The sequence below is a fragment of the Halictus rubicundus genome, chromosome 10 (assembly GCF_050948215.1).
Source record: "Halictus rubicundus isolate RS-2024b chromosome 10, iyHalRubi1_principal, whole genome shotgun sequence".
Lineage (NCBI taxonomy): Eukaryota > Metazoa > Arthropoda > Insecta > Hymenoptera > Halictidae > Halictus > Halictus rubicundus.
The window spans coordinates 16,488,053-16,500,845 of record NC_135158.1 but is presented as its reverse complement, the minus strand read 5'-3'; the positions used below and the strand labels follow the sequence as shown (position 1 = coordinate 16,500,845).

The 12,793-nt window shown below is 31.9% G+C and overlaps 2 protein-coding genes across 5 annotated transcripts; one reads left to right on the top strand and one right to left on the bottom strand.

Moving 5' to 3' along the window:
* The first annotated feature begins 2,407 nt into the window (after positions 1-2,407).
* Positions 2,408-7,316, top strand: Sec63 (translocation protein Sec63). Its single transcript, XM_076795438.1, has 12 exons — positions 2,408-2,788; positions 3,444-3,546; positions 3,623-3,737; positions 3,822-3,927; positions 4,129-4,352; positions 4,435-4,596; positions 4,791-5,019; positions 5,114-5,259; positions 5,369-5,516; positions 5,605-6,088; positions 6,240-6,531; positions 6,873-7,316. Exons 1-12 carry the CDS (start codon positions 2,665-2,667, stop codon positions 7,014-7,016), a joined length of 2,277 nt encoding a protein of 758 aa, XP_076651553.1. The 5' UTR covers positions 2,408-2,664; the 3' UTR covers positions 7,017-7,316.
* A 504-nt stretch (positions 7,317-7,820) lies between these two features.
* Ikkbeta (inhibitor of nuclear factor kappa B kinase subunit beta) lies at positions 7,821-12,454 on the bottom strand. Of its 4 annotated transcripts, none has more exons than XM_076795439.1 (14): positions 12,197-12,453; positions 11,476-11,604; positions 11,167-11,366; positions 10,924-11,082; positions 10,566-10,783; positions 10,384-10,488; positions 10,083-10,221; positions 9,730-9,918; positions 9,412-9,623; positions 9,043-9,327; positions 8,816-8,965; positions 8,439-8,738; positions 8,277-8,348; positions 7,821-8,166 (listed from the first exon to the last, which is right to left on the bottom strand). In XM_076795439.1, the coding sequence occupies exons 1-13, from the start codon at positions 12,252-12,254 to the stop codon at positions 8,285-8,287; spliced, it is 2,208 nt and encodes a 735-aa protein (XP_076651554.1). In that variant the 5' UTR covers positions 12,255-12,453; the 3' UTR covers positions 7,821-8,166; positions 8,277-8,284. The 4 variants fall into 4 exon arrangements, with proteins under 4 accessions (XP_076651554.1, XP_076651556.1, XP_076651555.1 ...); XM_076795441.1 differs by having other exon boundaries at positions 7,821-8,085; XM_076795440.1 differs by having other exon boundaries at positions 7,821-8,348; positions 12,197-12,454.
* Between the last annotated feature and the right edge of the window lie 339 nt (positions 12,455-12,793).

Genomic DNA, 12,793 nt, shown 5'->3' with positions numbered 1-12,793 from the left:
ATAAAGTACCTTAAATTTCTATCTGGTTTCTCCAAATACTGTTTGTGGTAGCATAGACTTAGAATAGACCTAGATCTCTCAATTTATAGAAACTTTCGTTCACTGTTCTGTGTTACCAGAAGTGTGGCCAGACACATTCTGTTAAAAAAGATCATGTGGTTCTGTTCCATGAAAAAAGTAGTAATGGTTCTGACCCAGGCTAAAATGGTGACGCAGGTTCTAATACAGGCTAAAAATTAGACTAGTCGACCTAAATTGTCGACCTTGAAATTCAATTCTACATGAAAAATTGAGTCGAAAATACAGAATACATTTTTTTTAAACTTTGAAGTCCTTTTTCGAGAGAACGGTTTTTTTGAGATCAGCTGTTTCTGTGATACTTTTGCCCCTCACGACAAGTACTGTATACGATGCAATCAAAAAGAAATTATATTTTTACGTTGAATTTATCATCCTTTTTTTTTTGTCTATTAAAAAGTTACCGAAAAAAATGAAGAACACTTTTCAAGATAAATTATTTATTTTGGTAGGGACGATAACGATAATTATAATGATTAAGAATCATCTTGATTTTTTTATTTTAGTCGACCTTGAGATTTCTAATCATGTACGCCAGCAAGATACGATTTTTATTCTGGGCGAGATAGAACCAAGAAATTAGTAATTAAAGCCGTATAAAAAATTAAAGTTAAGTTTATTATGATTTAAGTTGAATTAAACTTTGTAACGTCTATATGAGACTGCCCCCATGAATATATAATGCCGATGAGTATCAAACTCGACCCACAGAGGATTCTTACAAACCGCAACCACCGACACTGCTCACGAACCAATTTGTAGCAGATGTAGTACGCGTATATACAGAAATAATATTCGATGTATGTAGCTGTAGAACTCTCAAATACATGTATACGTATACTGTATGTATTACATGCATACAGTATTTTCGCTGCGGTGCCGTGCAATTTGGGTGACAAAATGCGACGTCGGAGAAGGCGGAAAAATTTTTTATCTGCCCTGATTGGCTGACGACTTGTCATTACGACAATGCTATCCCCACAGTTAAATTAGTACTGTGTATCTCGCTCATCGCTTCTTCTTTATCGCGCTGATTTGCGCTCTACTGGATGCGCAATGGAATGGTGGGGATAGAGAACGTGACGCTAAAGAGATTGCTAATGACAACGCCGCCGCGGAAGGAATTATGTAGGTGTAAGTGTAGGTGCATGGAAGTCATGGTTCATCAATGAATGTAGCCGCAAAATTCTATGCCACGTTACTAACACAGTAGTGATGCGTCAAAATATGTCTCTGGCGGTGGGGGGAGAGAACTTATATATGTTCAATTAGGTTATTCAATACAGATTATAAAATTATAAATCTAAGTTTGCGTTTTTCTAAGGCTAGAGCGTAGATATAGCTGCTTCTAACTGAGATTTGCTGGATTATATATACATCAAGCTATTTATCGAAGTATCCATATATATACATGGAATTCAGGAAAAAGAGGTAACCAAGTAGGTAACGGAACTCGAAGAACCCCACGACCTCGAGATTTGTAGTTGAACAGTTCCTGACATCACCCCCGGAACCAGCACTTTTAATCTAATCCATTAATTTTAAATTACATTATAAAAATGTATTGTATAGATCATATATATAGTTCGTACTATAAAAATGGTTATTTATTGAAATTATTTTCCCTAAAATCAATAACAAAAGTAATTATATTGTAGTATTAATTGTTAAAAATCTGAATAAATACATTTCTATTTTTTCTATAAAGTAAAGAAAAACAATCGCTCTTAGTGCTCTGTAAACCTAGATCTCATTTAAATGTATATTTGTGTATATGCGCGGCCTCTATCGTAGAAACTAAAATTATGTCTGATGAAAATCTGCTGCTATATAGTGGGCTTCCGCGGTCGTCTGCTACCAATCTAGCGGCACTTTGCTTACTTATAAAAGTGTTTTTTCTTGCAACTATCTACGATATTTAATGTAGATATTTAAATTTCATAGGAAAATCGGATATATTATAATACATGTATATGCATATATAAAATAAAAATATCCGATAGTAGAATATTCGTTTGTATGTTTGTATAGATATAGATAGTGGTTTCTTCATACGTATTCATATATAAAAATTCCCTTAAATGTCTAATAAGAATACTTGATTACATATTTATGGTGAACAGAATGTTTCAACAATAATTCAGTTCATAAAACTGATTAATTTATGACTACGAGTTCATGAAATTCTGAATTACAGTTTTCTATAGTACTATGTTTCAAATATTGCCGCGCCTTCCACCGTTTTTTATTCTTCACCTATAGCCTCTCCTTCCTCTTTCATTCAGTGGCTTATAAACAGAGCTGGATAAACGTTCGTAAAGAAGTGACAACATCGGTTTGTAGTAATATTTCAAGGTCATCTGATTTGGTGATGCAAACATTAATGGTTTGACAGAAGTTTTTCGTGTGTAAGACTAGTCTGTGCCGGAACTGGCCTGAACAGTTAGCATTCTGTGCTGAGTTGGCAATATTGACAGCGACAGCTCTGTAACTTTACTGTATATTGGATGGTACCGTAAATTCAAAGTGGAGTTTAGTAATGAATGTACTTAAACAATATACTTAAATATTATTACTTAATGAACTATGAGTGGTCAAAAATTTCAATATGACGAAAGTGGTGGGAAATTTTTCTACGTTTTACTTTCATTTTTGGCACTTCTCTTGATACCTGGGACGTACTATCTTTGGCCACGTTGCCCGAAACAAGGTTAGATTTCGATAAATTTATTCAATTAAACATAGAAATTAAGTGACATTACGATAACGTTTTACAATCATGAATATTATTCACCGATTCATAGAGTGTCGCTATGCATCATTCTCATTTCTGTCACCACACAACTACATACTTAATTGCGAACATCCCGTTAGTAATTTACTAATAACCTCAATAATAAACTGCAACATTTCAAACACTTAAAGTTTAAACCACTTGATATGAAAATGTTTGACGTTTTCTTATTCTCTAATTTTCAATTCTAAATTGATTCATTATTTTTAAAAAATATTTACTTGGTTATTTACTTGGTTCTGTTTTGTTTTTAATTTAAAACACTATCATGATTTCGCACTTATGCACTATTATGAGAAGCACTTAATGTTGAAAATTATAAGGTGTACGAAGGTAAGTAAATTTATTGAAATGTGTAATACTCGTTTCAATGTTTGAAACGATGTGAATTATACGCGATTTAAAATACATATGGATTAAAAAAAAATGTTTAAACAAAATAATACACATTATTTGTAAATTAAATTAACCAGATTACACAAATTCTTCTTTTGTTAAACATTCTAAACGTCAATTTGATTGAACTAGTTACACCATAAAGAAAGTATTTAATACACATATTGAATATTAGATCCAGATCAAGAGGCAAGAGAATGTCAATGTGATGGATGTAAAAAGAAGAAAATTATTCTACAACTTAACGAACCATGGAAAGAAACCAAAGCATTATTTAAGTAAGTTATATTTATTATGTACTATATGCGTACAGAATTTTTTAATGTTTTATTAAATACGATTATATTATTGTAGAAAATTCCTTATTATATTAGGATGGGTAATTCTAATATTTTTGGCATATAAAGTATCACAATTTGACTATGAAAGGGCTAATTTTGATCCATTTGAAATATTAGAAGTTTCTTCTGTAAGTATGAATAATATGTTTAAGAAACCATATTTCATTTATCCTGCTACATATGTGTACTTGTAATATCATAATTATTTCCAGCTATCATCACCAAGTGATATTAAAAAGGCTTATCGTAAGAAGTCTTTGATTCTTCATCCAGATAAAGAGACTGGAGATGAAGTAGCATTTATGAAACTGACCAAAGGTTAATATTAGATTAAAGTAATATACCAAAAATTTATCAACTACTAACAAACTTGTGCTTGTATACTGGCAGTTTGTTGTATAACCCAATCGAGTGTATATTTTTTATGAGTAATAGTTAAATTATATATCAGTAATACTACTTTTAGACATTAAGTTCTAGATGTTGTTAAAGATAATGATATTGACTTTATATTACTAGCTTATCAGGCATTAACGGTTGAGGAAGCACGAAGGAATTGGGAAAAGTATGGAAATCCAGATGGTCCAAGAGCAATGAACTTTGGAATAGCTCTACCATCTTGGATTGTTGAAAAAGAAAATTCTGTATGGGTTTTGGGATTATATTCATTGGTATTTATGTTTGCTTTACCGATCGCTGTTGGGATGTGGTGGTATAAAAGTAATCGTTACACTGATGATCAAGTAATTATCGATTGAATTTTAAACATGATATACCCAAATATTAATTTAGAGAAAAGTTAATGTACTAATCATTTCCATTCAGGTGTTACTTGAAACATCAAAAATGCATTATTTCTACTTTCTGAAAACACCGTCGATGTCATTAAAAAGAGTAATCATGGTTCTTGCTGCTTCCTTCGAATTTTGTAAAGAGCTAAATGCGGAAATAGTTGAAAGGCACTCAGACTATGAAGAAGTTTATTCGGTAAGAAAGAAACTACAGTGTTTTGATCAATTTTTAACATATTTCACGTTCTAGTTATATTAAAATTGTTTCCAGTAGTTTACTTTTATATGCACGTATATAGTTGCGTTTATAATATTTATTTATTTTGTAATATGACATTTCACATTGAATTACAAATAGAATTGCATAACAAAATGATTTTTAATTTTTAGCTTATTAAACAATTACCCCTGTTAGGAGTAAAAAACAAGGAAGAACCATTATGCAATTCATATTCAATTAAAGCTAGAGCTTTACTTCACGCACATTTATCTCGCATATCGCTAAATCCAGAAACCTTGGAAAAAGATAAACAGTATATACTAAAAAAATGTCCATATTTAATTCAAGAAATGGTTACTTGTGTTAATAGAGTAATTGTACTAGCTTATGCCAAGAGAGGTATGTATGCTTTAAGAAAATATAAATATTACATACATACGCACACATATAATATTAACGAGCATAAACTTAAATATACTCTTCTTTGTTTCAGTTCCACAATTACCAAGTATACAAACTATAGAAAATTGTATGAAATTATGTCCTATGATAGTACAAGGATTTTGGGAATTTAAAAATCCTCTTTTGCAATTACCACATATAACTGAAGATAATTTGAAATGTTTCTCAGCAAAGAAGGTAGCGTTAGCTTCCAGTATGACTGAAATTATTGTTCTTGTATCGTTATCACCTTTCTTTATGCGTTGTAATTAGCAATTTATACAATAAGTCAATTTTATTCTATTAGCATCAAATCAGGAGTCTTCAACAATTTGCACAATTGAAAAGAGAAGAAACAAGACTGATCCTTAGAAATTTATCAGACAGTGAATACGAAGATGTTATGAAAGTTCTTGGAAGTATGCCATACATAGACTTCAAAGTACGATCTGAAGGTACAACTGTATAACACACTGTTGTTACATAAATATCTCTATTTTCAGATTTTTTTTTTAATATAACTGTAATTTTTTGTAATTCCAGTCATTGACGATGAAAACCCCACAGTATATACTGTTGGTGCTATTGTAACTGTGACAGTATCGTTAACCCGGAAAGATCTTAGACATTTGTTTGGAGATGATACAGTCAAGGAACAAACAATGATCGATGATAATAAAGATGGGAATGGTGACGCTCCCGAAGAACCACCAGAAGAACCGAATCAAGTGGTAAAGAAGCCAGCATGGCATAGACAAAAGAAAGGACAGAAGAGATCTCATAAAAAAGGCACTAGTAAAAAGTCTGCTTCTGTAAAGAATGCACAGTCACAGTCTGGAAATGAGAATGCTCAAAAAACAAATATTCCTAATGCAAAGAAGAAAGAAGATAAAATAGAAAAAGAGTCTTCCAAAGATAAATTATCCGATGTTAGTGACAGTAACGTGGACAGTGACAGAAGTGATGACGAAGATAGTCCTCATAAGAAAGATGTATCCGTTGATGATGACGATACAGAGTGGGAAAGGTAAAATTGTATTTGTAAAGTTACCTTACGATTTTATGGTTACCTCTAACTAAACAATACTCGAGTACATATGTCTACACAAATAGAATACACGGTATAATAGTAATTGTATGTTATTAAATGTGAGTAACGTGTCCACACCTTTATACAGGTTTCAGCAAAGGATTTCAAAGAGGGAAAAATTTTTGGAGGGGAGGAGTAATTTATCACACGAAGTACACTGCCCCCTCTTTCCAGATGTTAAACAGGAATACTGGTGGGTTTATATATGCGATCGCAAGAGCAAAACTTTACTGACGCCTCCTATTTTTGTCAAGTCATTAGCACATTCTGAAGAAATTCAATTAAAGTTTACCACACCAAAGTGGCCAGGTGTATACACGTTTACTGTATGTTTACGTAGTGACTCGTATCTCGGCTTTGATCAAGCTCAAAATATTAAGGTATATAAATGCATCTATTTATTTACTTATTACTAAAGGTGTGCGAGAACCTGAAAATGTCGGGTACTTAATGGTTGGGACGTGTCGAGAATTTTATTCGGGATCGGGAATATTCTAATGAGAATATTCGAGAACCCTAATATGCTCGGGAATAATCCAGAAAATTGTCGAGAACTCGAATATGCTTGGGAATCTCGGAAGTTCTCGAGAACCCGATTCGTCCCGATCCCGAATAAAATTCTCGATCTAACATTTTCTGTTCCTCGCACACCTCCACATATTTTAAATAGCAATTTCATATGGCATAAGTCAGTGTACTATTATCATAAAAATACTTACAGTTGGATGTGAAAAAAGCACCAGAAGTACTTACAGAACATCCTCAGTGGGATATTTCAGACGAAGAAACTGCAGAAGACGTTGATGCAGCTGACGAACATTCCGAGTTCACAACTGATGAGGACATTGACAGTGACAATGAATAATATCTATTTCTCAGAAAGATCGATCAAGTGACATGAAAAGCAATCTCATTTTCCTATATTTTTGTTTACTTCTCAAGTTAATCGATTCTTGAATCTTTCTCAGAAAGGTTAAACAAATGATATTAAAATGTACCTCGTTTCCTGTCTTTTTTACTTCTGAAGTTAATGTACAATGAACTTTTATACGTGCAATTGCATAATCGTTAATGTATGTGGACAATCTAGGAAAATAGTGTGGTGTGTAAGATTTCTCAGTGCAGAGAAAGTAATAGCAAATAAAAAGCATAATATTTATTTTAACATTGTTGTTTAATCCTCAGTTTAGGATGTGTATACAATTTTTTAATAAAATATATCATAAAATAAATTGTTATATTTTTCTTTCACATCTTGAATACAGAATAAATGATTAGGTAGACAAATTATTAAACGATAAGCGAAAACGCAGCTGTTACTCTTTGTGTAAGTGAAAGTTTCTATCAGAAATGTTTCTGTGTTACATACTCAATCACCCATAACATTTTTTTGCTACATTCAAAGAATAAAACCTATTGTTACTGTACCACTACGATACAGTCGATATTTGACTTCTGCCACGAACACAATGAATTTGAAATTTACAAATATCTATAACGTGAGTGTACATTAAGCAAAAATTAGGCGCAATACGCGTTAAATTTGTACAGTTGTTATATACTTTTATTAACAATTAATTTTTTCACAGGTATTGCAGAAATATATTCTCATATATTTATGTCTATACATTACATTATGTGTTTTTTCCAATGGAGGTATAAGTAATACTTAAAATAATAAATCCTTTATTACACGCATACGCATCTTAAACTTATGCTTTGTAAATCAATTTTTTGTTCTATACATATACAAATAAATTCAAAAAGTTCCAAATTCATTTTCGTTTAAGATACATATATCTCAAAAATATAATTGGATTTATTATGTAACAAGTTTTAATTCGTATTTGTATACATATTTTTTAGATCCTCTGAAATCATCCCGGAAGATGGTGAGGTGGAAGAATATAACAAATGGGCCTGTTTACACGTTTCTTAAAACAGATAAACACGCTAACATTAAATGGGGGGTGCGGCATTATATTCCAAGAGAACCAAAAAAATATTAGAGTGGGCTACAAATATTAATAAGTTAAGAATTATCTATAGTACATCTAACTGTATGGAAAAAAATTAATATTTTTCATTTAAACATAATCAAATTTAAACAAAATAAAAATCTTACCATTGCAATTATGGTTCCAGATTAACCATTTTCTTGAGATTTTCCTGCATTTCACTCAAAAGACTATCTAATCTATTAAGATAAAAATAAAATATCACTTTAGAATCCTATCGTTTATCATTCTTCTATTTTATAACAAAAATTAAAAGTAAGTAAACTTACTTATGACGCATCACCAAGTTTTCATATATGATATTATCTGATATGATCTTATCCACTTCTGTAATTTTACTGCCTCCAATGGTTGAAGTGTTCAGGCATCGATCATTATGAAATTCGTTGGGCATTTTAATGTCATTAATTGTTGAAATACATGTAGCTTGATTCTGTGCAACAGCAGGTGGGTTGGGATTAAATTGTATTACATTTTGAAATCCATGACGATATACCGTACTCATAACAATAACTGATTCAAAAATTTCTTCCACTGTTAAAAGTTTGCGTTCGAATTCTTCCGTTTGTCTAAAACAATTATTTACTGCACGTGAATTTTGATCATAAATAAATATTGAAATATATAAATGTACAAGTATACATACTTTATAATCTTTTGAATATTTGTATTACGTAATAATTCTTCTTTTATCGGTAAAAAGTTAAAAATTAACTTCACCATTTCTGTTGGTTTGGCACGCTCATGAGGATGCTTCCTTTTATGTTGTTCATATATGTCCATTGCTTTATTGTAACTATATATAACGAAAGTATAAATTTAAATTCTTTGTACCATATGCATATAAAATTGAATGAACTAATATTTACTTACAACTGTGATATATTCCCAACACAATCAATACGCTGAGCATTACTTTTTAGGTCATTACTTTCTTTGATTAATAAATTGAACATTAATTTTATTTTGTCTGTAGCCTTCACGACTGCATATATTTTTTGCGACATCTGTTCCAAACAATTCAGCTTTTCTTTATTGACAGACTCTTTATTCCATTTGACTTGAACCACGGACACTTCAGTCAGAAGAGCGTTAGTATTTGTTGATATAGTTTTTACATTTTCAATATCTGTATTAAGTCTTGTAATTACCAAATCTCTAAAATTTATGATTGTCATAGACACATATATGTAATTAATGTTTAAAACAGATTTGAGAAACAAAAACACATGAAATATTTACATTTTTATGGTCAAAGCAAAAATGTACAGTTGAAACAGATCCAATTCTTGCTTTATGAAATTTATTGCTACACGATAGTAATCCATTAATGTTCCAGAATCCAATGGATTTTTTGACTGTTCCATCATTCTCTGTATTGGCATAGGAATATCTTGTGTAGGTGTAATCTCAGTGAAACTACTGTCTTTTTTGAAAACAAATAATATTGGATCCTATAATAAAATTGTTGATGTAATTTGTGCACAAATACACAAGAGAACCGTCTACTTGGAAAAAATTTACTTTTTCTAAATCATACGTATGTATGTAATGATATACCTGAATTTTTGATAGAAGTGATGTTTTATTTGAATCTAGAACTTGGCCAAAATAATTTGTTAAAATTTGTTGATTCACAGGTATATTAGTATCCTCCTCAATCATAGTTTTCATCTCTGTAGCAGTAGTGGTGTCACTTACTTCGTATGCATCAACTTTATATGTTGGCACAGAAAATACATGTACTATCTATAAAATAATAAATAAATATCATAGGTGACGAAAATATTAGAATGATAAATCATGGAAGAGGTTTAAAAATAAAAAATAGATCTATTTGTCATTCGTCTAATTTGTCATTTGGAGCATTTTGTCATCAATTTTATGAGATAATAATGCATTAAAATATATACCTGTTTAGACAGAATGGATTGAAGTAATGTAAACGCAACCAGTTGCATTACACCATTTTCATCACATTTTTTCCCTCTTGTTTTTGAATCCCATTGTAGCATCACTCTAAACCAATCTACCAATTTGTTTCTAAGACATCTAATACATAACATGATACGTTACGCTCACTTATTTATATTATTTTAATTAGAGGTCTGCGAGAACCCGAAAATCAGGTTTTCGAAAATTTCGGGATTCGACATATCTTCAGCTTCTTGCACACCTCTAACTATAATTAACTACAAAACTTTTTGTCTGTACCTTGATAAATTTGTAGGACCCACAATGTCTTGACCGAACACACTCTTTCCTTCTGATTCATAAGCACAGATGTCATTGTATCCTTTATTTTGTATAAGCCTCATCCTATACAATTACCAAGAAGATTACTGTACATGATTTTGTATATTGATCGTACTACAGAATCGTGCCATATATAATACCATGTCATAGTATCTTGCATTCGTGGCAAGAACGGTCTTGTACCACTGATGAGTTCATAAAATAAAATGCCCAAACTCCAGTAATCCACAGAACAACTATATTTCTTATTCCAAAGAAGTTCTGGAGCCACATAATTTAACGTACCTACTAAAGATGCAGATAAACTGGCTTCACCAAGTTCTTTCGCATATCCTAGATCTATTAATTTATATGAAACCTACAAAATATTTTCTGTATATAGTATTGTGTGTGATATTTGTTTTTTTTCTCACTTTTTTTATATGTATAATAAAACTTTACGTTTAACACATTCACGACGGCCTTGTCGTGTCTGTGTTAAACTATCGCATAACTTACTTCACCACAATTATCCTGTAACACTATATTTTCAGGTTTTAAATCACGATGCGTAATATTATCGGAATGTAAATATTCAACAGCAGAGGAGATACTCTTCATTATAACAATTGCTTCTTTTTCACTCACACCACAACAATTCTCTGCTTTGTTTAAAACCTATGATAAACAGGTACAATGTATAAAATATTGACATTATAAATGTGCCAATTTCATTAAAAAAATGATATTTCTATAAGTTACCTTTCTAAGATCACCTTTCCTGCAAAATTCCATACATAATATTGGTAAATCTATTTTTTCGCCAGGATACTTGAAAGGTAGTTCTACAGCTTTTACTATGTTCGCATGTTTCAAGCGTTTCATTATTTGGACTTCGTTGATCCATCGCTTTATTTGTCTTTCTGTTAATTGTGCAACATCCCACTTGCATTTTTTAATTGCTAGTATTTAATAAAGAAATAGTTACACATGTTTATAATATTGCATGTAATAAAATAAAATAAAACATATTACTACAGCATTTGTTTACAACCAAAATAATATACATACCAAGTTTGTCGCCAGTTTTATGCGTCCATAATTCGACAACACCAAATCCTCCTGAACCAAGAGTTTTATTAAAAGTCCAATCATTTACAACTGGTGTAGAAGTCATGTTAAATATGTCCACTAAAAATGCTTAAATCAGAAACCAATATTACAAAAATTCAAGTTATGAATAACAGAAAAGGTCCAAAAATATTGTCACATTTTACTATTTTTTACAACCGACAATTGTTATACTGAAATTATATGTTTTGGAAGTTCCTTATGTCGTTGTTGCAATGACATTTATGATATGTTTATTTCTTCGAAGGATAAACATGTACATATCACATATATTATGCATCCATCATCGCTCAGAATGGCTCAGAATACAATGAACACCTCCCCACTATATACTCAAACGTACGAGTTGCATTTGTAAATTGTGTTTGGTGTACACATGCCCATAAATCAATGTAAAGCAATGAACGTGTACTTATATATACACATGTATGCAGCAGTGTAGTATCTACTGCTAAAAAGAAGTCATAGTCTGCATCGTTCATATCGTCATTACGACCAATAATAAAGTAATGTGTATGTAGCAACCAATCAAACCTGCATTTCTTTCAGGTGACTTCTTTTCAGCTGTGAAGAATACTTACACTGTAGTACGTATCTAAATGCATACGTGTGCGTATATGCGTATAAAAAGATGCAATGCGTCAGGTAAGAATATACGTACAATATGTGTATAAATAACAGTAATCGTTAGAGTAGTGGTTAGAATACGCATTGTTCATTCAAAATATAGCATAGCGTTGTTCTTGTGTTGTTCGCGTGCTCGACCATGCTCGACTGAACGACTCCCACCAGTCCAGATCCATGGTTCAGAGTCGCCAAATTAGGGGAATTGTCTCGAATTGAGGGGAAAAAGTTACCCTCTCTCTGCCAGTACCGGATTAATCACGTGACATTGTGACTGATTGTGACAGATGCATCGTGGCGGAACCGTGGGAGAATATCGTCGTAGAAGGGGGAACGGTAGAGTGGGGAGACAAGTCTTAACTTTGCAACATTTCTCTGCACGAGGAGAATATCACTATCTTACTCCTTCGTACCCCAGCAACCCACGCTTCCGCCCACGACCGGTCACGTGACGTGTTTCGTCTCTGTTCTGCACGTATCACAATGTCTTGTCACGTGACTAATCCGGTAATTCCAGAGAAAGTGTAACTCTATTCCCCTGAATTTCTCCTATCTGGCTACACTGCTACACTGCCTGCTGGAGTAGAGAGGGTAGCGCAAAGACTTCTTCTAGCAACTGTACAACTATGCCCAC

Excerpts from the sequence above, each read along its gene's own strand:
- Sec63 (XM_076795438.1), top strand. The coding sequence starts at position 2,665 with ATGAGTGGTCAAAAATTTCAATATGACGAAAGTGGTGGGAAATTTTTC. Across the intron at positions 2,789-3,443 it reads GCCACGTTGCCCGAAACAAG|ATCCAGATCAAGAGGCAAGA; the intron begins GTTAGATTTCGA and ends ATTGAATATTAG. Across the intron at positions 5,517-5,604 it reads CTTCAAAGTACGATCTGAAG|TCATTGACGATGAAAACCCC; the intron begins GTACAACTGTAT and ends TTGTAATTCCAG.
- Ikkbeta (XM_076795440.1), bottom strand. The coding sequence starts at position 12,254 with ATGAACAATGCGTATTCTAACCACTACTCTAACGATTACTGTTATTTA. Across the intron at positions 10,784-10,923 it reads TACAGGATAATTGTGGTGAA|GTTTCATATAAATTAATAGA; the intron begins GTAAGTTATGCG and ends AATATTTTGTAG. Across the intron at positions 8,739-8,815 it reads AATATTCAAAAGATTATAAA|ACAAACGGAAGAATTCGAAC; the intron begins GTATGTATACTT and ends TAATTGTTTTAG.